Source organism: Alosa pseudoharengus, unplaced genomic scaffold (assembly GCF_046254945.1).
Source record: "Alosa pseudoharengus isolate Yale_2024_CS ecotype anadromous, Long Island Sound unplaced genomic scaffold, YU_APseudo_1.1 YU_APseudo_1.1_scf_5, whole genome shotgun sequence".
Lineage (NCBI taxonomy): Eukaryota > Metazoa > Chordata > Actinopteri > Clupeiformes > Clupeidae > Alosa > Alosa pseudoharengus.
Genome location: NW_027468837.1, coordinates 21,536,745 through 21,562,910, shown reverse-complemented (window position 1 = coordinate 21,562,910; position 26,166 = coordinate 21,536,745). Strand labels below are relative to the sequence as shown.

Genomic DNA, 26,166 nt, shown 5'->3' with positions numbered 1-26,166 from the left:
TGTATAATTTACATTGTATAAGATAGTACAGCACTCTCATACGTTATGGATATGATGGGGAATGTGTAGGCATTACACATTTCTACCACTTTGGAGCTCTACTTGAAATTGTTCATTCTCCCCCCGTCTGTCTGTATTTAGAGTAACATTGTTCAGATATCTGTGAGAGAGGCTCCCCTGGAGAAGACCATTTTCTCATGTCTACGTCAAAGGAGCATGCGGTAGTCCAATCTCCTGTTGCAGATGCTATGAAGTGTCTAGAGGAGGAAAATAACACCCCAGCTCCTGTCCTTTCATCTGAGGTATTGTTGGTGCATTAGTGTCAGAATACTAGGCTATCATCCTTGTAGCATTGTCATTTACAAGATGCTATTTTTCTATCTACAATAAAGAGTGCTGCGACATTGGCTCTGCCATCTAAGTTCCTTCCTCTGCCATCAATACTCCCTCCTCTGCCATCCAAGCTCCCCCCTCTGAACCCATACCCTGGAAATCCAGAGTTCTAGCGGGAGCACAGTTGAATTTGCTCAGCGAGTCACTCTGGCAATGAGTAATGATGCTCATAGCTTATGTCCCTTGTATCGTGGAGTACCAATCACATCGGTGTATCTGATATAGGTGGGCCAGAGGCGAGCTAAACAGATGACGACAACGTCAAAGTCCGGAATCAGTCCGTAAACATTGGTCGTAGTCATGGGCGGACTGGCCATCTGGCATACCAGGCATTTTTCCTGGTGGGCCGACGCACCTTTTGGGCCGATAGAATATGCTATATATATAATTTAATCATTTTGGCCAACGTTCGTCCCAAAGGAAGGACAATCAGCGGCCCATTGGTTACATTTCCATATTGACACTTGACTGATCCAATAACAGCTCACGTCAGGCCCCACCCCTCGCATTTTGGCTCAGAGCCAGGATTCTGTGAGCGCATCAAAAGGTAATCGAAGTTGCCTACACAAAATTGTGGCTGGTGCCTTTAGTGACAATAGTGCAAAAGTAACACCAATGTAGAACCTTCAAAAATACAATATTGCAAGTAGGCTAGCATATGTCAGCAACATGTTGAAGTTCGTTGAGTTTGAACGAGGATGTAAGAATGCATACAGAGCAGAGGGACAGTGAGCAGGTGGTGGAGCCTTGAGGCTACATGATAAGAACTCAGTGGTGGAGCAGGTAGGCTATGTGTGACATGCCATACTTTATTTTGCTTAAAAAACATTTCTAACGGGGTGACAATACTTTTGGGTTACACTTTACTTGACAGTGTCGACATAAGAGTGACATGACACTGTCATGAACGTGTCATAAACATTTATGACATAACGCTTCTGTTATTAAGTGACATTTGTTTTTTGTCATAACAAGTTAGGGTTATGTTTAGGGTTAGGATTAGAGTTAGGGTTGGGGTTAGGGTTAGGATTCATGTGTCATGACAGTGTCATGTGTTCATGACAGTGTCATGTAACTCTTATGTCGATACTGTCAAGTAAAGTGTTACCAATGTAAGTAGCACTTCACTACATACTGTATTCACGTATTCACGACATATTCACGTCATTACTTCTGAGATATCTGAGGCATCTTTAAAATCATGCCCCCAGAGTGTAGCGCTGTTGTAGCTGCCTGCAAATCATGCCCCCATAGTGTATCACTGTAGCTGCCTGTAAAATCATGCCCCCAGAGTGTAGCATTGTAGCTACAGCAACTTGAACTAGGTGCAGGCAGGCCATTTTAGCAATTGGACTCTTCTAGTAGCCTATGGAATCATAGAAGAGTAATGTGCAGAGTGCAGTTTGGCATTGTTCCCTGAAATATTCAACGTCATCCCTGACAAAGAAGTTTTCTGGACGTCTGCATATGTTAGCATTATTCATCCTTTCAGGATAAAGCTACCATAGGCATTGCACCTCCATGCTATAGATGCTGATGTCCATGATTTCCAAAAAGAATTACACATTTTGATTGGTTTACCCATTTCTGGCTCATGTCTATGGTTTCTTTTGCATGATATAATTTTAAGCAGCATGTGTGGCAGCATGTTAGCCTAGAAATCTAGACGCACCCTAGCGGCGGCAAATTAATTTGCTCAGCTTGTACGTCTAGTATCGAACCATAGGAATTTCTATTGGCTTAACACCGTGGATGACGGCCAATCACAGCGCTCTATTTCGTTAGAGAGTCTTAAGGCGGGCTTAACAGGATAACGACATCCTGCGACGGTGAAAACAAAGGAAGGTGGCTATGGCAAACGAAGAGCGTTTGTTTGAATCGGTGTTGGCGTCAACTTTGGAGGAGTTGGACTTGTGCTTTTCTTTAAAAGTAGATCAACACAATGCACTTAAGTCATTCCTTTCGAAGAAGGATGTATTTGCCGTTTTGCCGACCGGATACGGATATGGTCGTAGCGCTGGCCTATTGCATGCCTAGGCAGTTTGAAAGACAATTCTCTGCCCGCCCCTTGGATTAAGCGAGGTGAATGATTCGATGCCAGACTATACATGTCAATGATATAGGATGGCCCGCCAGGCTAGCAGCATGTAGCATCTAACTGTGCTCATAGACAGTGGTTAGGTTACTGGACATTTTACTTACTGGACATTTTATGTTGAATCGCTCTAAAAAAATGAAAGCAGAAATAGGCCTAATTTAAAGGTCCAGCTCCACATTTCTTTACATCATCCAGTCGTTTCATATATTTTCAGGAAGTTTGTCGACTAATGCATTAATACATTTCCAAAACAAAAAAGTATTTAAAGCCTTTCTAGTCCATTTTTTAAATTCACATGAATAATGTGTGCACACAAGATAGTTTCCACAAGATAAGAACTTGTGCACACAAGGTATACAATACACTCAGGTGGAAAATAATTGAGAGGTTTCTGCACAGGTCTAAGTCATGTAAAAAGGTTGCATTTTGGACGTAGGCCTATAACTTTCAGATGAGCGTTCTTTCCTCGCAAAGGCATGCAGTAGCCTGGCTGTGTGACCACAGTGAAGAGGGCTGTGCTTCGAAACAAACGTTCGACATTTCATTGGATGGAACAAGGAGAGCAAGAGAGTGCAAGTATCCCTCAGTCCTGTCAAGTTGGTGAGAAACTTGATGCAATTTGAGAAGACTCTGCCACGTAGGTCCCACTTCCTGGTGTCCAGATGCCGTCTGTAGCCTACAACAATGACCGCTACATCGCAGGGGAAACATACTTGTTTACACCGATTAAACTAGGTAAGGCACTATGCTGTTCGGATTGTCGCTTCTTGATATTTGGATATATTTCCACCTTCGAAGACCTGGAAAACGCCAATTGTGAAGTCTGCATAGTCTATCCTATTCAGAGAACGGAATGTTATGCGACTGACTTACAAGCCAGAATTCGTGAAAAAGTTTGGGTTCTTATTTATCTCGGTAAATAAAATGCCTGCTACGATACCACGATATAGCCCACTCGCTCGCTTTGTGAAGTAGAATCTAACGGGCACCTCGTAGCTTATTTGGTGCCAAATTAAGCGCATACAATTATAACACTGAGATATGTAGTGTAAATGGATGAGAAGCCGAGTGCCTAGGCTACTAACATTTTTGAGAGACTGCATAGCCTATCTACATGGAAAAACGGCTATGCATGGTTTCATCGTTATAGGCTACGGACTTAGGCTATCGGTGAAACAAGGGATAAAAAGTCAGATAGGCTAGTTCTAATTGTTTGTAAATACATGATGCACGGTAAAGCATGGTCTGAAATTTGCTCATAGCAAAAACAAATCTAAACTCTCTATTCCGCGCGTTTAAGCTCTTTCTATTGCGCGCGTTGGTCATCAAGTGATCTCAAGTGGACTTCACTTGTCTAATGAAATCATGGGCATCAACAAGCTCGTGTAGTCATGGATACAGACCTAGATTCAATTGCTTTCTTTTCCCTGCAGCCTGACTTCAGATGCAGGACGCAGAAGACATGGAGGTTGACATCAAAGAGCAGCAGAGAGATGCCCGCCTGAAATGTTTCCATTTAAACCTTTCATACTTTAATTAGCCAATTACAATATGTCGCTACTGTGTAACCCGACTTCCTCTGGAACAGCACAGTTCTCAAAGGAAAGACTGAAACGTTTTACCCTGCCAATTAAAGTATCATTATCAATGACACCTGGACACTGAAATGGAATTATTGACTCAAATGTTGGCCTAAGTTGTCCTATTGCCAGCACCAGATTGACAGTGGGATCTTCGATGAAGATAGGATGATCTGATCCAAATGCACAGCTGAGTAACCACGTTTTCAAAAATGGGTGAGATATGTTATCTGTGACCTGTGTGTGTGTGTGTAGGCCTATTTATAAGCTGCTCCACATTACCACCAGCAAACCCTCAAGTGTAGTCTGTGGTCGGTGGCAAGGCAATAGATCTTTTTCACAGCAGCCATTTTGACATGAAATAGGGCAAGCATAGGTGTTACTAATTATGTTAAAGAAGTCTCTTCAATTTAAGTGCAGCAGAATCAGAACCTTAATTAATGTCATTAGTAACACCTGGGTTTGCCATATATTTCATGAAAATGGCTCCATAGGCTAGCTTTAGGTGGTGCAGGACCATGCTCATGATGTTTTTCCTCCCTCTCAGGTTGCCCTACTCCAATGCTGGCGGCATCTGTGTCCACATTGGGAGGACTGGTGTTTGGCTATGAGCTGGGCATTATCTCTGGAGCACTCCTCCAGCTCAAAACACAGTTCCATCTGGGCTGTGTGCAACAAGAAACCATAGTCAGTGCTCTGTTGATGGGAGCATTCTGCGCCTCATTGATCGGTGGCTGGCTGATTGATCGGCGAGGGCGACGGAACTCTATTCTGCTGAGCTGTGTTTTGGTGATAGCCGGGACCAGCTTGATGTCCACTGGCGGATTTTTTGCCATCCTGGTAACAGGGCGGGCGATAACAGGTTTTGCCATTTGTATCTCCTCCATGTCCTGCTGCATCTTCGTGTCTGAGATGGTGCCCCCAAAGCGCCGGGGCCTGATGGTGACTCTCTATGAGGTGGGTATCACTGTGGGCATCCTGACTGCGTTTTCCTTCAACTACATCCTGACCGATGTTCCTGAGGGGTGGAGGTATATGTTTGGTTTCGCCATGGTGCCCACGATGCTCCAGCTGATATCAATCTGGTTCCTGCGCTCCAAAGTGGCCTCAGCAGGCCGCCTGTCACAGGAAAGCCACAGAGGGCTGGTGGAGGAAGCAGACACTGAGGTTCCAGGGGAGGACCACCAGGAAGAGAGGCAGGCGTACAGCACGTGGTGTTTGTTCCAGAGCAAGGACAACATGCGGACACGCACATGCATCGGGCTGGGGCTGGTCCTTTTCCAGCAGTTTACAGGGCAGCCCAACGTGCTTCTTTACGCCTCCACCATTTTCCACACGCTGGGCTTTCAGAGCACGGACTCGGCGGTGCTGGCCTCGCTTGGGCTCGGCATCGTCAAAGTCCTCACCACCCTGGCATCCACGGTTTGTGCTGACCGCGTGGGTCGCCGGCCGTTGCTGATTGGTGGGAGTGCAATGATGGCAGTGGGCCTGTTGGTCATCGGGTTTTTGAGTGGCAGTTCAGTGCTGGATGCCAGAAGGCCCTGCAGTTCACCTGCCAATGGCACACTCAATACTTATGGCAATGCTAGCCTGATCAGATCTCTACCCGCATCAGGGACTCCTCAGCTATCAGCAGACCCCAGGCCCCTCACCCAACTCCATGCTATCCCAGTTCCTACAGAGGCTCCAGGGGGAACTGACCAAGAAGCAGTGAACTGGGTCATTTTAATCAGCATGATGGCTGTAGTGAGTGCCTTCTCAGTTGGCTTCGGACCAAGTAAGTCCACTGGGTATATATTAATAGAATTGTAATATGCATGTTGATACCTCGAAATATTCTAAATTTGTTCATGCTGCAAATGGGATATTTGTACAATTTGTATCAATTAGTGATACGGATGATGGTTAAAATCAGGCTCTGGGTGTCCATAAAATAAAGTGTTGTGTTTAGTGACTTGGCTTGTACTGAGCGAGATATTTCCAGCTGGAGTGCGAGGAAGGGCCTTTGCCTTCATCAACTGCTTCAACTGGGCAGCCCATCTCATAGTGACCTTTTCCTTCCTCAATGTCATAGGTAAGTTTGCTTTGGGATCCTGTGCCCATTTTCACACTTCAAACTGAAATGCACTATATTGTGAGACTACATTAAGATAACCTTGTGCCTGGAACAGAACTGTGAAGTGATTTTTAGTGGATGCTGATTTGTGGTTTCTACATCCTTTTTCCAGATGTAATGGGTATGTCTGGGATATTCCTAATGTATGGAGCAATTGCAGTGGTATCCACTGTTTTCATCTTTTTCATGCTTCCAGAGACAAAAGGAAAGTCACTTCAACAGATTGACCGGGAGCTCTCAGAGAAAAGGTAAAGCATTTGGATTCTTTTTATATCTAATCAGACTGAACAGACTGTATATTTCAAATCAAAGTACCAGTTCTTATCAGTTTGTAGCACCATAGTTAATGCAACTTGTATGAGCTGCTATTGATGTAATGCAATTTCTTTGTCTAATTATTTTACAAATCACCCATCTGATGCCACAGTGCAAGATGGTCGCCCAATTATCCACTGCTCTTTTTTCCAGATTCCATGACCGATCTGACTGCTTCCGGAGGATAACCAGGGTATCCTCGCCAGGGTATCAGAGGGTGTGTAGCATCTCAAACTCTAGTGTGTAGCAGTCCACATCAAACCCTAGTGGCCCACAGAGACCTGTGAAGCAAGGTTGCCATAGTGATGTTAGGATGCAGCCACTGTTGAAAGCCTCTTTGCATAATGTGATCATGAATTGTACTAAATCAGGAAATGCGCCTTCTCACATGAATACTTCATACTTGAATCAATTGAACCCAAATGGAGCTTGTGTATTACTGTATACATATTTTGTATTATTATTATAATTATTATTATATATACACACTTTAAACAATTATGTATTTAATAATTAATAAAATGTAAAATGATTAGTGGCATATCTTTAACTGCTGTGAAACTACCTACAACAGAAAAATACAACCAAATGTTTTTAATAAACAAAACACTTGTTTATTTACACAATTATTCTCAAAGACTACTCCTCTACATTGGAACATAAAAATATATACAGTGAATGACTCATACAACTTCATTATTTGAGTAGATGTATGCATGTATTCTGTTGGACTAAAGTTTCAAATGAAAAAGAATGCATATTTATATGTACATTGAGTCTTAAGTTACAGTAACCTCTTGGTCACTATAAATGCAAGGAAAACTATTTCATCCCTTCAAGTTCAGTACATCCTTAAGTATTCAAGTGTGAGCCAACAGGTGCACAGAACAAAGTCCTGACTAAATATTAAAATGAAAAACACTTTCCAGGTATTTGACAGCAGATGCAACAGATACAGCATTTCACGCTATATCCACCATAACAAGTATTATGTTTGTTCTTGTTACCTTATTACCATAATGAAAGAATTGCTTTTTTTCTCCCTCTTAAAAATAACCTAATATTCAACCCGTGAAGATTTCAAAACATTCACCTTCAGCTAGAAGAAACAAAAAGAGGATATTTTGTACTTTTTTCTTTTTCCTAGCATTTGCGTAAACTTTGGTTTTCATAAACTACTTGAATGAATTCAAGGAAGTGGAAAAGCAGCAGGTTGAAAACATCTCTTTGTAACGGAACACTTAGCAGAAGGCTACGTCAGGCAACCTAACTGACTGACCAACAAGACTGCGCAGTCGTTGTAACTCCAGGCAAAAGTGCACTCAAGTCCCAAACCATGACTCGTGAAATTAGGAGTACAGGTCTCAAGTTGTCATAAGAAAAACAAATGAGCATGATGTTTGGTATACAGGCTTGACATACGGCACAGGCAGAAGTGTTTTTTAAGGTCAAGTATATGTGAGTAGGGCTGCAGTCCAGCCCTCCGATTCAGCACAAAAGCACCATTACCAAAGCCCAACACTGTGGCATCCACTGAACCAGGGAGCCATCACACTAATACTGAGCTAAAAAGAGCTGCTTTGTCACGGCCAAAAGTCCCTGGTAATCAGCAACAACTAGACCTCCTCCTTGTGTCTTTGCAAACATGCTACTTTTGGTCCGAACGACTTCTCCTTTCGCATTGTCTAAACACTAAACTAAACTGTGATTTTGACACCTGTGAGTGTGTTGATGTTTTTTCCATTAGGAAAAAAGGAAAATCTTCTGACCAGCTCATCTGTGGGGGTGTGTAATGTCTCATAGAACAGGAGCATAAACATACAACTCACACACATGCATCCATCAGACACATTGTTTTTTGTCAAGCAACTAAGTTGTGAATTTCAAACACACAGACACACACACACACACACACTCATGTCTTCTGATTCCAGACACCACCTCACACCCTCCTCCCAATACGACCCAGGAAAAGAAAATTGTCACCACTGCAAAGGTTGGCATTGCCCCACTCTGTGCCAAGGCTCAGAGGGTTGGTTTGTAAGGGGGTGGGTGTGTGGGCGGGCAGGGTAGGGCACGGCACAGCGCGGCAGCGCTCACTGGGGGGCACCGGCCGCCGCTGGCACCGGGGCGTTCAGGCTGTTGGCAGCGGCCAGGACGGGGGAGCCGGCCAGTGGACCCAAGGCGGTGGAGGCAGGCAGTGCAGCGATGCCTGAGGGCAGGGAGACAAGTCACAGTTAGCCGTGAAATATACATTAGAACACGCATTCCACCTCAGTGAACACATGAAAGTCTGCTAGAACTTTCCACGCACTGGAGGAATTCCATAGCTGTTTCAGCACCCACTTGGACATGATGCCATGTACATGCTAGATCTTATCCTGCCTTTTTCCGGTCCGTTTCCCCTTAGAAGTTTGTAACTGGTGGTAAACAAGTTCAGTTGGGGTGAAAAGAAAGAAAGCTGAAAGTGTGTGACAAGCCAAATTCTCTCTGGCCTGGTTGAAACAGCACATACAGGTGCTGGTAATATAATTAGAATATCATGAAAGTTTATTTATTTCAGTAATTCCATTCAAAAAGTGAAACTTGTATAATGTATACATTCATTCCACACAGACTGATATATTTCAAGTTATTTCTTTTAATTTTGATGATAACTGACAACTAATGAAAACCCCAAATTCTCTCAGAAAATCTCAGAAAATTGGAATATTGTGAAAAAGTTCAATATTGAAGACACCTGGTGCCACACTCTAATCAGCTAATTAACTCAAAACACCTGCAAATGTGTCTACTACTGTAGAAGTTTCGTATCATTCAGGGCATTATTAGTGTGGTTATTTATGAGATAAAAGTTGGTACCATTACGACTGCTGAAACTCATTAGTTTCTGACAGCGCTACTCGACCAGGGTTCGACCAAGGGAAAACAGGTTCTGGGAGGGTGTTTGGCTCGGGGTCATGATGCAAAGGACCCTAGGGTGAAATTACTCCGAACCATCGCTTTAAATGGTCTCTCAGTCTAGTTCTGTAGGCTACACAATCATGGGGAAGACTAGTGACTTGACAGTTGTCCAAAGTACGACTATTGACACCTTGCACAAAGTGCAACAAAAGGTCATTGCTAAAGAGGCTGGCTGTTCACAGAGCTCCAATCACATTAATAGAGAGCTCCAATCACATTAATAGAGAGGCAAAGGGAAGGAAAAGATGTGGTAGAAAAAAAAGTGTACAAGCAATAGGGATAACTGCACCCTGGAGTGGATTGTGAAACAAAACCCATTAAAAAATGTGGGGGAGATTTGGAGAAAGAGACGCTTCTGCAGCTGGAGTCAGTGCTTCAAGAACCACCACGCACAGACGTATGCAAGACATGGGTTTCAGCTGTCGCATTCCTTGTGTCAAGCCACTTTTTAACAAGAGACAGCGTCAGAAGCGTCTCGCCTGGGCTAAGAACAAAAAGGACTGGACTGCTGCGGAGTGGTCCAAAGTTATGTTCTCTGATGAAGGTAAATTTGGCATTTCCTTTGGAAATCAAGGTCCCAGAGTCTGGAGGAAGAGAGGAGAGGCACAAAATCCACGTTGCTTGAAGTCCAGTGTAAAGTTTCCAGTCAGTGATGGTTTGGGGTGCCATGTCATCTGCTGGTGTTGGTCCACTGTGTTTTCTGAGGTCCAGGGTCAACGCAGCCGTCTACCAGGAAGTTTTAGAGCACTTCATGCCTCCTACTGCTGACCAACTTTATGGAGATGCAGATTTCATTTTCCAACAGGACTTGGCACCTGCACACAGTGCCAAAGCTACCAGTACATGTTTTAAGGATCATGGTATCCCTGTTCTTAATTGGCCAGCAAACTCGCCTGACCTTAACCCCATAGAAAATCTATGGGGTATTGTGAAGAGGAAGATACGATACGCCAGACCCAACCATGCAGAAGAGCTGAAGGCCACTATCAGAGCAACCTGGGCTCTCATAACATCTGAGCAGTGCCACAGACTGATCGACTTCATGCCAAGCCGCATTGCTGCAGTAATTCAGGCAAAAGGAGCCCCAACTAAGTATTGAGTGCTACTTTTCAGTTGGTCAACATTTCTAAAAAACTTTTTTTTGTATTGGTCTTAAGTAATATTCTAATTTTCTGAGATACTGAATTTGGGATTTTCATTAGTTGTCAGTTATAATCCTCAAAATTAAAATAAATAAACATTTGAAATCAGTCTGTGTGGAAGGAATGAATATAATATACAAATTTAACTTTTTGAATGGAATTACTGACATAAATCAACTTTTTGATGATATTCTATAGGGATGTAACGATACAAACCGAATCGTGAGGTTGGTGTATCACGATTTTTGAACCACGGTTCGATATGAACCTTGATTTTTTTTTTTTCTTGGGGGGGGGTTAGACATTTGCAATATAATATAATGAGTGTTGGGAAGGTTACTTTGAAAACGTATTCCGTTACAGAATACATGCCCAAAAATGTCATTTGTAACATATTCCGTTACGTTACTCAATCAAATCCTGCTTACTAAACCGGCTTATTCTGGTGTGTTCTTCTGTTCCAAATGGCTGAAGTGTTAGGGCCACATAGGAGAATGTAAAGTCAACTAAGCTACCTGATACAACTATAAAATAGCAAGGTGACCACTAAAACTACAGCAGGCGACTAGGCTAATTAAAACAAACAAAAATTCGTAGCCAGAAATTATAGCCTGATTAAGGTGTGCCTGTGAGATTTTAGGTGGCATCAACCCAGTACAAGTGAGGGGCACATATAGGACAGGTGGAACGCAAATTACCTGCAAATGTAAACACTATAGGCTACTGCATACATGGGCAACATCCGGCCCGTGTCCTTTCCCTGACCGGCCCGCGTAAGGTCCGTGAAAGAACAAATAGTCAAGAGCCTAGCATAGAGATAATGCACGCAAATCAATATCGTTGCTTTTATTTTGAAAGCGACTGCTATTTGTACGCCCATACATTTGTGCGTGGATGCATACGATGTAAACACCCTCACTGAATTGTGCTGGTGAATAGAATTTATGCTTCTGCGTTGACACAATGCAGTTGCCTTTAAGTCGGCGTAAACCTTTCAAAGTTTTGTGTGTCTTATGTCTGCGTCGCTCACCACCGCAAAGGTTGTCAGAACGAACTCCTGCTGTTTGTTGGCGATACGAAGTGTTAATTTCAAAACGTTACTGGCAGATAGATAGTTTACATTCGGATAACCCCGTCATTGTAACCAAAATATGTCTGAGTTTATTTGCAAAGCTTATGTTAGCGAACTAGTATGATGCTACTACCCACAGGTTGCTTGAAGCAGCCGGCTCAACACACAGGGCGAGTTGACCAATCACAGTTTTGTGCATAAAGTTAAAGCAAAAACATAGCCTACATTTTAAAAATAGTTTTCTTTGTGCATGTTGATTAACTAATGACAGCCTACTATTGTCTGCTCCACATTTTCATAGTCTAATTCTGCATAGAGTTAATTTAATGATGGTAATGATTTAATGATGAAATATTGCTGAGTGTTGATGAAATGGTGGCACAGGCCTATGGTTGTGTGGTTGGTTCACATTTTCATGGCCTAGCCTAATTATATAGATATTGTAGTACTTTTTTATATCAGTTTTTGAAAACTGAAAAAAAAAAATGTCAATGTCAAAAAATCATTTTCGAGAATGAGGATTAAATACTGGACATAAATTAAATAGCCTATTGCTGTTTTTCCTTTGTCTCCCTCACGTAAACAAAACCATATGATTTACTTAATGTTACAAGAACAGAATAGAATTAGACAGAATTGAGTTCAGACTTGAGTTCGGTATTTTGGGTCCGGCCCTCCTCAACAGTCCCAGTTTGTCATGTGGCCCCTTGGGGAAATTAGTTACCCACCCCTGGGCTACTGTATATCAGTGCTCTCAAAATTAACGTGATCGCGTAATGACAATCAAAAACCGCACGTTAAAATATGCTACTCGCAAGAATAATTCTTCAGAGGCTGCACAATAATTCATTTTAAAACGTAAAAGTAGATCTAATTAGAAAAAAAAAAATAAGCCATACAGCTATTTTAAGTTAGAATAAAAAAACTTAGAATTCAGTGCCTATTTTAGAGATGGGTTTTATTGTAGGTCCAAATCAACACGTGAACTAGGCTGTTTATTGATTAGCAAACTGTGTAACCGATTGGCCGAAGTAGCCTGAGCTATTAATACTTGGAAAAATATACTTTGAACAGACATCAGGAACCACGATCAGTGAGGAACAGGAGTTACCTCCACTTACTTTACTCCTAATTTGCTGTGCAAACAGTCATTTCAGGGTCTCCGATGACGCGTCCATAATGCGTGCTGGCTGCGTTTTGATGGGTGCAATGTGAGGCTAGTGCAAGACGGCGGGGCTTGGATTTAAACATGGAAACAATTTCATCATATGATTGCTTTCAGGAGCTTCTGGGAAATGGAGTTGCCTTAATTTATTTAGAGAGTGAATAAACTTATGAAACAGAAGTATCGTCATGTAATCCATTGATTTCAACAATGTAACTGTATTCTAAATACCAACTATTTAAATTGTAACTAACGTAATACGGTTACTCATAATTTGTATTTTGAATACGTAACGCCGGTGCATGCATTCCTTTACTCCCCAACACTGTATGATATAATATATAGTAGGCTATAATATATCTGTATTATTTTATATCCTGATATAAAAACATTTTACTGAATGTGATATTTATGACAGCACACTTTATGCAGATTAGCCTATAGCCTAGGCCTACTTTTTTTATTACAACTCTACCTCTTTAATTCAGCTGTCTGGTTGAAGCCTGGAAATATTGTAAACAAAGTATCATAGTTGGCTAGCTTATCATAGTCTACTGATTGTACTGTTCAGTTTCCCCATGTGTGTTTAAGTTTCAAGGTAGCGTAATACTTGTTCTCCTTGGGACAGGCCCTTTTGGGAAACGTTGGTATTGAGATGATCAGATCATGGTTGGGATAAATGCAGAGACCAAATTTCCCTCACGGGATCAAAAGAGTATATATACTTAATACAGTCAACTTGATTGCAAGAGTTTTAAACAAATATGTGCATCATGCTAATGATGCTAAGTGGATTTAATAGTAATTTAGCTAGCTGTCTTCTATGCGTCCTTTCTTTTACGATTGTGACTTTTATTTGGAGTGTGTTGGCCGAGTCGCGCGTGTTTACTGAGGCATAAGAAAAAAAAGGTTTGGTTCCTGTTGGTTGTCAGTTGAGGCCATGGGTCGGTAGAGAATTTTTTTTTTTTTTTCCCCAGTGGCAGTAAGGGATAGGTAGAGAATCAGTCCCTCCAGGATTTCACGAGGTTTTTTGAGACTGTTTCGACCTAAAATGCCTGGATGGAAGTTGCGGTGTTTTTAGCTGTTTCTTGTTGAGAAATTGCGGGAGGAAGTGAAAATTGCAAAAATAGTTGCGATTTTTTTTTTTTAATTTAGGGCAATTAAGGTTAGTAAGACCAAAATCACACTGATAATCTTGATGCTTATTAAAAAAGGATAATCAAAGGTAAACAGTAAGGATTACAGAAAATCAAAGTAGGCCTACTTTATTTGTGAAAATGCTTTGACTGAGGTAATTCACAAAGCAGTATAACCTTTCGTAGAACTGTCCAAAAAAGACAGTCACCTAAAGAGATGGCATCATGTCATACGTTTCAATACATTCATATATTTTGTAATTCATATTAAGTTCATATCTTTTTAATAATTCATAGTCTGTGGCCTGCATAATTACTAATAGCCAAGTAAGTATCTAGTAATTTCATATTGATGTAAACTATTTGACTACATTTCTGTTTAATGTCATTACATTGGTGGTGTACGTCTAATTGACTGCCTGCCCCTTTAAGGACGTGAGAGTAGCCTAATTACATTTCTGAGTGGATTGGAAGGCTTGCATCTCATTGTGTTCGGCTACGAGTGTAAATCACTTTTTGCATAGTGCATTACGATATGTGGATGCAATTGGGAATGTCTTCTATGTCATTAGTTAAAATAAATGTTAAAAAAACAACTCGAATGAAATCATTCTTGGATCATAGAAGAGGTAAATGTCTTGCAATTTTATTAATTTCTATGATTTTGGTAGCACTACTCAAACTAAGCCCACAATGACATAAGCTAAAAGGACATATCCAGGTAAACGTTTGCCAATGGGTTGCATAGCCTACTCAAATGTCAGTAAACCAAGTAGGCCTTAATTAACTTACTTTCATAGCCTAGGTAGGTTAACAACACCAGGTTGAGAGATGCAAGTAAGCAGATCATTAACGTTAGCCTTCTATTTATTGTCATCAAAACTGCAGAGGAACGAACACGTTAGGGCAGTCCTTGGTGTCATATGCAGAAGGTGCAGAAGTAAGTGTGCCATCTGGCTCAATATTCTGCGCGAGGGACTGTTGTGGTAGGTGAAATTTCACGGTGAAACTACGATGATTGGTCAAATTTGCGAAAAAGTTGCGGTGTTTGGACAAAATTGCGAGTGCCTTGGTAAGTGACGAAAACAATCGTCTTCGTGAACAGCTGTGCATAGGCTACTTTGTAAAAGAGAGAATACGCTCATCCCTATACATAACGCAAGGGGTAATTAATGTAATTATAGTTCGCCTTTTATTTGTGGATTTATTTAATGTAGTAATGTCGGAAACCGGAACCCAAGAATTTTTTTTTTTATGCCTGAGCAGGAGAGGGAGGGAGCATGAGAGAGAGAGTGGGCAAGGAGAGGGGGTTTACTTCTATACTGTTTGGTAAAGTTGAACACATAGTCTACAATGAAAGCAACGAGAGGTATGAAATTATTTATTTAATTATTTTTGGACAACGTAGGCTACCGGTAAGTAAAGCGGGAGATGTGTGTTGCTTATGCAGCCGTGTAAGCTGCAAAGCACTGCATGAAACACTAGAAAGGGTGTGTCGTGGTTCTGGCTTTTCACACCGCGACACAGTATCGTGGATATAAGTGTCGCGATTTCGGTTTCGAATCGCATATCGTTACAGCCCTAATATTCTAATTTTATGACCTGCACCTGTAGTCCCCAATCAGCAAGTATATACAGCTGCATAATACTCCATAGGTAACATTTGGTCCAAACAACAGTTTCCCACTCAATCCACAGAGGGCAGTGTTTCTCTACAGGAGTGATGAAGGGGATACTCACCAGTGATCATACTGGCGGTGCTCACAGCTGTGTTGGCAGCAGGGACATTAGTGGATCCGGCCATACGAGACTGGTCCTTCACAATGGGGTCTGTAATGACACAGCAGGGTTTTTTTTTTATTATCATGCTTTCTTTATCTGTAAAAAGCTCAAATGGAAACAGATTGGTTGGAAGTTACAGGAAAGCTAAACATGGAGCCTTGAGTAAAAAATGCAGTGAATATATGGGTCCATTACTTCTTGTTTTTTTTCTGAAGAAAGTGAGAAAAGAACACAAAGAATTAAATAAATCATACAATATTATGAATCACACGCTACAACAGCATAGTTACACAGAACATTCTTGAGAAAGATTGGAGAACACCCGCTACCCTGCCCTAAGGGAGTGAGACTGGTGGTCGACTCACAGAAGTACGGGTGCTCCATGGCTTCACGTGCAGTCAGCCGTGCTTGGTGATCATAGCGCAGCAGCTTGTCCAGGAAGTCCAGCGCTTCAGGACTGACCAGATGCTGGTTCTCACTGTGCACAAAGCGCTCCCACCGCTTACGGGAATGCCTATGGGAGCAGAGTAACAGGTCCTGTGAGTGGACAGCTGTGGAAAAACCCAATCAAAAACGACGGTTCTGGAAGTGCTCACCACTCACCTTCCCAAAATGTCATTGAAACGTGGCTCCAGTTCAATGTTGTACTTGTCAATGTAATCATAGAGGTCCTCAGTGCCCAGAACCTTGGCTATTCTAACCAACTGTTATACAGGAAAGAATGAATAAAACTCAACGTTTGATCAGAGGACCATAATACTAAATAATGCAAAAGAAGTTGGTCATCTGTAGCAAATATAGGCCACTTAACCATGAAAAGAGGTCAAATGTTGGGTAACAGTGATCTTCCAAACCTGATCATAGTTGTCATGGCCATGGAAGAAGGGTTCCTTCCTGAAGATCATACTGGCCAGCATGCACCCCAGACTCCACATGTCCAGGCTGTAATCGTACATCTGCAGAGAGAGCAGTTCTGAAACACTGACACAATAGTAACTGACTGGCAGCAGATGTTGCCAGATCACACTTGCCTTATGGCATCTGCACCTTAACCCAACGGTCTTACCCACAGGGTGCATAAGACTGATAAACCAGATCTATTCTGTTCAAAAATTACACACAGACACACAAAATAAAACACACCTGGTAATCCACTAGAAGCTCTGGCCCTTTGAAATAGCGTGAGGCGACTCGGACGTTGTATTCTTGTCCAGGGTGGTAGAATTCAGCCAGGCCCCAATCAATCAAACGTAACTGTAGCAAAAGAGGCCATTTGAATGCTTGCTGTATAAATGAACTGGGTAGAAAGAAAACTTTGCTGAAATAAGAAAATGACATACACAGTTTCCCATTTTGAAAAGGGAGGTAAGGGTTTGTGAGACTAGCTGAATGACAGTCTATGAGATAAGTGCTAGCAGCCCACATACATGCAAATTATCTTCAAACACTTATGTAGGCTGTTCCTGTTTACTATTGGATGACTGGAGGTTAAAGTTTTCCATGCCGCCCACATTTTCTTTTTAAGATATAAATATGTATATGAACGTAATTACCTTATGGTACAAAAATGGTCAATACTTGGTCAGTTAAAACAAATATTTGGGGATCACACTTTTCACCTGAAGGATAAGTCCGTTCCTCTGTCCTTACCTTCCTGTGCTCGTGGTCAATCATCACATTGTGCGGCTTCACATCCCGGTGCATGATGCCCATGTTGTGGCAATAATCCAGAGCCTGTGGGTCCAGGAGGGGGACATTTTAAAGAACCAAAATGGCATCTCCCTTTGTTCCAGACAAAGCCAGCATAGCATTAACATAAAATGAAATGAAAGTAAATTTAAAAACACTGGATGTGCTGATAAAATATGTAGTTAATGATAAAGTGACATTATTAGGCAAAAAGCCAGTTCTAAGTTTCGATGTCGGTGTAACACAATATGTTCTATATGTCATTAGGTAGCAGATACAAGCAGACTCACCTTGAGGATTTCATACATGTAGAAGCGAATGTCGTAATCAGTCAGCGTCTGGTAGAGTTGCTATGGGAAAAATAAAAGAGTAGCATTTCACTACAACTGTTCCAAACTAGAGATTAATCACTGCAGCGTCCAACGTAAAAGCCTTGACTAGTATGGCATCACTTACTTTGAAGTCGGTGTTGTTAACATGCTCGAACACCAAAGCTGGGGTCCGAGACTGCAAGTAAAATTTCACTTTTAGCATTAGCTCATTATCGCACACTTGAAGAAAAATTATACAATAAGTTATACAAAAAAGTATACAAAAACAATAAGTAAGAAGTAGAATAATATACTGCCAAATATATTATATTATTATTATTATTATTATTATTATTATTATTATTATAATATACTACCCAAAACACTAGTGCAAATCAAATATCAAAAACCTCAATTTGATGTGTCCCCAAAGAGATACAGGAATACAAAAAATCGATCGGTCTCTTCATCTACACTCACCACAGGGTCTTTTACAATGTCTATAAGAGAGATGATATTTGGGCCTCCGCGCAAGTTCTCCAGGATCTTAATCTCTCGCTTGATCTTCTTCTTCTTCACTGGCTACAAGAAAAAAACAAAACAAAACAAAATTACACAAACATTAGCTTCAGACTGTAAATTCAGTAATGGAAGCTGCATCTGTCTAAAACCATGAGTTCACATGAGGAGGAATGTACGATGGAGTATTAGGGCCACACATGAAGAAAAAAATATTTTTGCCATGACTAGATTAAACTCGACATGTCGACTTTAAAGTCGACATTTCGAGAACTAAGTTGAAATATCATGTCAACTTTAATCTCGACGTGTCGACATTAAACTCAACATTTTGAGAATAAAGTTAGTTTGGAGAGAGAACGACCGCTTGGGACGATTGAAAAGGAGGACGAATGAAATATTCCAGTTTTCTTCGAGTGCAACAACGATAGACATAGGCCTACATCATGTGGACAAAACATAGACCATATTAACCTCCGTTACTCAGCCAAATACTTTCTTGTTAGGTCCTTTTATCACGGAGTTACAGGCGATAAATGCGATGGTCAAAAGTAAACGTCATTATCGGTTTATTTATTTATTGCAGGCCTATTATTAAAGAGTGTTTTTCATCTAAAGGTTCAACTTTATGCTTATTCACTAGACTAGGCATACTAAGTGTTCTCCCCAATCCCAGACTTTCACATTGCATGTTTCTTTGTAATGGATGCAAAACAGCCTAGGCTATTGCTTAATGTCTATGGAGGGATGAATGAAGCGGTCTTCCCGACCAGGCAACCCCATGTATTCTAACGGCTCCTACACACAGTTGCGTTCAGTCAACGCATGCCAGTGGGTGTTCCCGACGGTAGCTATGCAAATGACTTGAAGTAAAACGTAATGTGATTGGTTGGTGTCGTCCGTAGATTGGCTTGATTGGCCGGTGCCGTCTGTCGGTGCAGCAACAGCTGAACTTCTCAACGCGAGCGAGGGGAGAAACGCAACGCGACGGACCCACAATTCAGTTCGGCAACGGATGACGTGACCCCATGTAAAGTGAATGGGATGCGTCTCCAGCAATGCAACGCACGCAGCTGTGTAGGAGCCGTAAGTAAATGCACACATATCTGTGTTTATAGCCTACTATATTTATTGCAGGTGAGACATGGAAAAGCAGTTTTAGAAAAATGAGTTTTGCCATGTTAACCTATGGAGAGTGACGGCCTGTTGGTCATGAAGGGCAGTTATTTGGATGTGCGGTGGCCTTACCCACGTAAAACAGAGTGAAATAACATTTTGTACTATAGAAACATTATATCATTGGAAACGTGTATTATTCTAGCTATATAAATGGCATAGTGCATGGTATTTCCATAACCGCGAGATACGCTTCACGATGACTACAATGAGTAGTTAACAGACAAGACGTAATCTATCTGAATCTATCTGCAATCTAGCAATCTATCTGAAATAACACCTATTTGAAGTAGGCATATTATTCATGTCACATATTATGTGTTAGTGTAGGCTACATAGCTTAAACTGTAGGCTGTTTAAACTGTATTTCGAGTTTAATGTCGGCATGTCGACTTTAAAGTCGACACGTCGAGATTAAAGTAGATATGATATTTCAACTTTATTCTCGAAATGTCGAGTTTAATGTCGATATGTCGACTTTAAAGTCAACAAGTTTAATTTCGCCATGGCAAAAATATTTTTTTTCTTCATGTGTGGCCCTAATACTCTGTCGTAGGAATGCAAGTAGTAAGGTAGTAAGAGGCACATCTTTTTTTTTTAGGCAGGCAGGTACCATATGAAAACAAGCTGCCGAGTGGTGTTGGAATTAGGAGTGGTGTTTAAATTAGGAACAACTCAATGTAATGAACTTTAAAACCACAGTATAACCACCATACCCTCCTAAAAACATCAGTTATTGACAAAACTGTATGCTATTGAGCATAAAGTAACAGACGCATGGAGTCATGGAGTCAGAGCTGTCTTACCTTTAGGATTTTGACAACAACCTTCTCATTGTTGGTGATGTTGATGGCCTCAAACACTTCGCTATATTTTCCCCTGCCCAGTTTCCGCACCAGCTGAAAGTCATCTTGGTTTCTGTGGATACAACACCACTTTCAAATCATAGCACACAATCACCTGTGGAACAGATGATAAGGTCATCACTGGGGTCTTATTCTCTTTCTGTGATAATAGACCTCTGAAGTTCGCCTACAAAAAAGATCCAAAACGGCCATCTTTGCCCATATAAGGAGATCCGGTTGTTAATTGAAGCTAACTACCTATGGCAAATTGCATTGCAAGTTAGCTCTGGAGTAGCAAAAATCTAAGTGTGCCGCCTTCACTTACCGGAGATCACAGTATCCACTCGAAGGCAGAGGACAAAAGTGTGTTCAGGAAAACGTCTGCATTTCAGACTTTTTCATCCAGACGAGACTTTAACAGGTGCGATTATTCAAAATCCCCATGTTATTTTCCCATAGGAAAAATCGCCAGATACCGGATGTCAAAGATGGCAGCTTTTTTGTAGGCGAACTTCAGAGGTCTATTTGCAGATTTATCTGTTGGATTTTCTCCCCCATGCCCCCCCACACCACACCAGGTTAGTCCAGCGTAATATGATAAACATTTGTCTTAAGCTGGACTGTTCTGTCGGAGGGAAGAATACATTACACACCACTAACGAATCAGCATGGGTTGTATTCTCTGTTATAGTACATGGATACCAGAGAATAAAGAATAAAAGTGACCAGTTATAGCCAAAGCAAGGCACTCAACTGAAAAGTGCTTGTTCATGTGGATTTTGAATTTGCATTACAAAACTGGTACACAATTACAGTATGTAACATTTGGCATCCTGTTCCAAGAACTGTCATTCATCAAAAGGTATCCAAACAAGCTAATGAATTCAGACACAAGGCCTTTCAGAGTTCAACAGACAACGTCTTGTGAAGGTCGTCACAAATGGAACTAAGATACCTGCCAAATGCAAAAGAATTTGTGAATTCCTACTTCAGCTGGCTACAAATGCCACCTGTTGTCAGTAGTCACAGAAATAACAAAAACAAGTATTTTTGTGAGGTGAAAACAGAATGGTATCAAATCCCAAGCAGTGCACAATGCTTTGCCTTTTTGTTGAGTTGCTGAATGAGTTATTGAATTTCATAATGCGCCAAATTTGCCAAACACTGCTGTCAAACAGGGTAATAGTCTCAATATAACTGCTCATCTCAACTTATCATAAAACAAAAAAGTGCTTTCTTCCGCAGTGAATGGTCTAACAATATTGACAATGTCTTGATGTGTTCTTGGCCATAGCCCTTCTACCATGACACAAAGTAGCAATGGCACCCGTTTGGAATGTTAAACAGCAAAGAATGTTGAGCACTCTAAGCTCTTTCCTGGTTTTCCTGGTTTTATGGACCCTTTCAACAAGGTAAACAAAAACAATGCTTGAACATTCTATTTGGGCCCCAATCTACTTCCTCTGCATTAAGATAACATATGGAATGTTAAAAAGGAAGTCTTGTGAGGCCAACTATGATGCTGATAATGAAAATTCCATGAAAGGATCTATACAAAACTGTTGATCAAACAATTTGTTTGATCAACTGCCCTCTGGGAAGAGGTACAGAAGCCTGCGCTCCCGCACCACCAGACTCACCAACAGCTTCATACACCAGGCTGTTAGGATGCTGAACTCCCTCCCCCCTCTCCCCCCTCAGCTACATAACATCCTGGACTTTGGACCCACAATGGCTGCCTTGCACTACTCCACTTGCACTACTCCACTGGTACACTTTGCAACTTGTTGTTGTTGTCCTGTTGTCCTGAAAACACTTCTGAACACACTTCTGCTGCTCTTACATAACTTGCACCACTATGCCACTTGCATACTTAGGTCAAACAGAATTACCTCAGCCATTTATTGGCCTGACTTTTGCACTATTATATTGACTGTCTACTGTATGCACAATTGCACAATTTCAACTCACATTTTGCTGCTCTTATTTTCTTCACTGTATGTGCCTTCTTATTTTTACTTTTTATATTGTTTACTTGAATGTTATGTTTGTCTGTGGACCTAATTGGTCAAATATGTCTTGTCTCCACCGTGGGATAGTAGGAAACGTAATTTCGATCTCTTTGTACGTCTTGACGTGAAGAAATTGACAATAAAGCAGACTTTGACTTTGACTTTGAACTTTCATCTGCTTTTTCCACCCAACAGAGACAGACAGAGTACACAGCTTCATTACTTGAGTAAAAGTACAGATACCCTTTGCTAAATTTTACTCAAGTACAAGTAAAAGTACAACAGTCAGATGTCTCCTTAAGTAAAAGTACTGAAGTACTTGTTTTTAAAAGTACTTGAGTATCAAGAGTAGCCTACATTTTCTAAATATTGCATTACTACTGCCACAGTGCTTACATTCATGTACAGAAATGTCCTACATGGAGTTATGAAAAATGTTAATGTTAATACCTTGGAGAATATAAAAGGAATTGAAAGTAAAATCAAGTCATTTTCATCTTTTTACCATGTTGCCAGGGATGGGCAGTATTTATAGTATATTATAAAATACGTATATGAAATACAAAATACTATTTTGTAATTGAAACACTTGAAGCGAAAACTATCATTAACTTGTTCAGAAAATTGAAATAGTCTGGCGAGGTGGGGCCATAGGTTGGCACATTCCCGGGATGGACCTTTTTTTAGAAGAAGAAGTAACAGGTACTCACGGTTATGGATAGAAATGTAGTGGAGTAAGGAGTACAATATTTGCCTCTTAAATGTACTTGAGTAAAGTCATCAGTACTCCCCAAAAATGATACTCGAGTAAAGTACAGATCCCTCAAAATTGTACTCAAGTACTGTACTCAAGTAAATGTACTCCGTTACTGTCCGGCTCTGCCACCCAATATACTTTGGCCCACTAATAACGGCAATGTGCAACTGGTCTAAATTACATCCAAAGCAAATTCCCACATCACTATCACTAGTGCATAAGTTTTACTGTTTGAATGGTCATGCTTTTCTTGGCCTCACATATTTTGAGATTCCCCTATTCTGACTGACTCTAAACATATACTCAAACTACATACTAGAACCCTTCAAAATGCAATTTCAAAATGGAAAGCATTTTGCGTACCCCCACTCCACCACATGGGACTCGTAGTCCCAGTACTCGCGGGGGCGGTGTGTGTTGACCTCTGTGTAGACCCGCGCCCGACTCGGAACCGGACCAGACATGTCCGACAGCTTGGCAAGGTAAGGAGTGGGACTTTACTGCAGCTGGGTAGGACTGGAGTGCAGGGGTAGGGTTGTGGATGAGGGCAGGGGGCCACCGGCGAGGGAGTTGTGGCACCTCTGTACCGTTACTGAATCACAAAGAGACAGGAAGAGAACATTGAAGTTTCATGTGCATTTAATCCAGCAAATGTTTTACATATCCATTCACCCAACAGGCCCATAAGCATAAAATGGACACATATATGCTTGAAACACAAATGTAATTGATTTAGTCATCCTGCTTGCCAGGGCATCTTAAACACAAATGCTCCTCTTAGAAATATAATTAATCAATCATTCACAACAGCCATTCATATGGTTTCTAATCGCTATACCATTTTGCCTGGGTCATTCTGTCATGGTACAAGCCAATTCTGTGGGATCCACACATCAACTGTTGAGGTTAATCTCAGGGCAAACACATGCACCTCCAACCTCGCAGCCTTCTACATTACAAGTTCTGACACAGCAAAGCTTTGATACCAGTGGCTGTACCAAAACCATGGATGGAGAATGCACATAAGGACACATTCATCTATGACCCCAAAAGTCTTGAGATCTCCGATATGAATGCAGTAATCAACACCCAGCAGCACAATTATATCACTGTGCAGCGTTGACATCTCGGACACAGGTTTGCATTGAAAAAAAAATCCCATCCCACTCTCACTAACATGCGTTGAAAGGGGTATAATTCCAGCAAATCAACACAATTCTAGCTCGAACTAATGACACTGTGGATCTGTCCGTCCTGTAACACCTGCAATTCCTCAACCTTATGACGACAAAATCGGCAATGGGCATGGACAAAGTTCACCATGGCTTGCAATAGCTAGCGTTTGCATCATCAATTGTATCCTCCTAATTTAAGCATGGTGATTCACAAAACGCATCGACAGGTTCAGTAGTAATGAGACCAGCAATAATTGGTCCAGAATAAAGGAACGGTCATGTAAAACCACTGATTCCAAGCGGCCTCGAAAGAAAGGCGATGAAGGCTTGATGCTAGGGTCACAGGAGCACGCGTGATGCTCTCGGTCTTGGCGAACGAGCGAGGAAATACTCTATAGCTGACGTTAGTAATGCATCAAAGCTGAAATCCCATAATATTTGGTTAGTTTAATCGGCTATTATATTGCTAGTAACGTGGGCCAGTCCCACCAGAAAGCACTAGTAAGCAGTTGGCCAGTTTCAAATGAAGGATTTGAGCTTACGGTATGTTAGCTATCTGGCCACCAAACCAGCAGTAGCCACACAAAGCTAACGTTAGCGTTACAAAAACCAAGCCAAGTCATCATTCCCACTGCTCATACGTTAGCCACTATTACATCCCGACTTCAAGCTATTTACGTCTAGTACATAAGACAAATGAGAAACAGGGATATTACACATTTGTCAAGTCGCGTTACTCTGACTAGGAACACAGCACAGATTTCTGTGAAGATCTGGCAGGTAACGTTAAAGCTCCCACTATGATGACTGGAGTGTGTTTCCCACCTCGCCCATTGCCTGAGGGCACCCAACATGCTAGCTAGCTAACTAGCGGTAAACCAATATGCGAATGGCTGCAACATGCTATCGCTAGCAAGCTGCCTGAAGCCGGTTCCACTCTCGGTAGCAGTTGGCTGGCTCGTTACTGATGCTGTATTAAAAGTCGCGAGCTGCTCACGGTAAATATTTAAAAGCGACACAGCGCTTTAGTTGCATATACCTTTGATGAAACCTGCGAGGCAAACCACTCTTAATTAAAAGAGTCGTTGAAATCTTCCTCCTTTTCGGTAGTGTAGTAAGATTATTCTGCTGTCTCAGACACAATATGGCCGACGTATCGAAACACTCCCCCGAATCTAATGTCCAATGAAATGACACCTTACGGGAGTTCCCGCCTTGGGGATTTGTTATTTGTGATATGATTGGTTTAACGCAATCATCTAAATTCCGCCATCAAGATCCGCGAAAATGCGTTCTCAGTCCCATTCGCTACTGTCACAATTAATGTAACCTATGTTACATTAAGAAACCAGAAACTCACACACACACACACACACAAATGTGTTATTATTTTACAAGATGACCATAGTTAGTCACCACGGGAAAGCTTCAGTTTGAATTTGACATGGATTTGCAAATAGTGAATTCTGAACAACCTACAAGTAGCCTATAGACCTACGTTATGTAGGCCTAGGATACAGATGAATAGTGTTTACCTAGGAAGATGGTATCCAAGAACGTGCAAATACACTAGGATATTAAACATGGCTTAATAAGCTGTACTATAAACAGATACAGGACATTGAGATAGGCCTAAATTAGCAAAATGAATCAAACTAAATAAAACAACTAGGCTTATGTCTTTCATATTTCAAGTTGTGTGTCTGCTCTGCACTGATAGCTGACTGGCTTTCTGGGCCTTTGATTAAGGATAGGCTCTGCTATCCTATATCTCCCACTGCTGTTACAGTAGAAATACAGAATTTCTTCAGCAGTGCCAATGTCTGTAGTGGCAGTAAAGTGGCAGACAAGGAGCAAAACCTGAGCTGTAGACATTCAACGGTGTTTAATGTTTCAAATTGTCTCACAATTTATTAGAT

At 41.4% G+C, this 26,166-nt stretch overlaps 2 protein-coding genes across 3 annotated transcripts; one reads left to right on the top strand and one right to left on the bottom strand.

The window, feature by feature from the left end:
- Positions 1-3,090: 3,090 nt before the first annotated feature.
- slc2a10 (solute carrier family 2 member 10) lies at positions 3,091-7,066 on the top strand. Of its 2 annotated transcripts, none has more exons than XM_076269126.1 (6): positions 3,091-3,226; positions 3,925-4,287; positions 4,619-5,848; positions 6,023-6,145; positions 6,384-6,435; positions 6,656-7,066. In XM_076269126.1, the coding sequence occupies exons 2-6, from the start codon at positions 4,284-4,286 to the stop codon at positions 6,747-6,749; spliced, it is 1,503 nt and encodes a 500-aa protein (XP_076125241.1). In that variant the 5' UTR covers positions 3,091-3,226; positions 3,925-4,283; the 3' UTR covers positions 6,750-7,066. The 2 variants fall into 2 exon arrangements, with proteins under 2 accessions (XP_076125241.1, XP_076125240.1); XM_076269125.1 differs by having other exon boundaries at positions 3,093-3,226; positions 6,300-6,435; positions 6,656-7,064.
- A 27-nt stretch (positions 7,067-7,093) lies between these two features.
- LOC143104811 (casein kinase II subunit alpha-like) lies at positions 7,094-25,389 on the bottom strand. The gene is made up of 13 exons (XM_076269127.1): positions 25,287-25,389; positions 23,436-23,664; positions 20,265-20,376; positions 18,244-18,345; positions 17,909-17,959; positions 17,743-17,802; positions 17,414-17,497; positions 16,907-17,017; positions 16,618-16,719; positions 16,367-16,467; positions 16,129-16,277; positions 15,722-15,811; positions 7,094-8,714 (listed from the first exon to the last, which is right to left on the bottom strand). The coding sequence occupies exons 2-13, from the start codon at positions 23,534-23,536 to the stop codon at positions 8,599-8,601; spliced, it is 1,179 nt and encodes a 392-aa protein (XP_076125242.1). The 5' UTR covers positions 23,537-23,664; positions 25,287-25,389; the 3' UTR covers positions 7,094-8,598.
- Between the last annotated feature and the right edge of the window lie 777 nt (positions 25,390-26,166).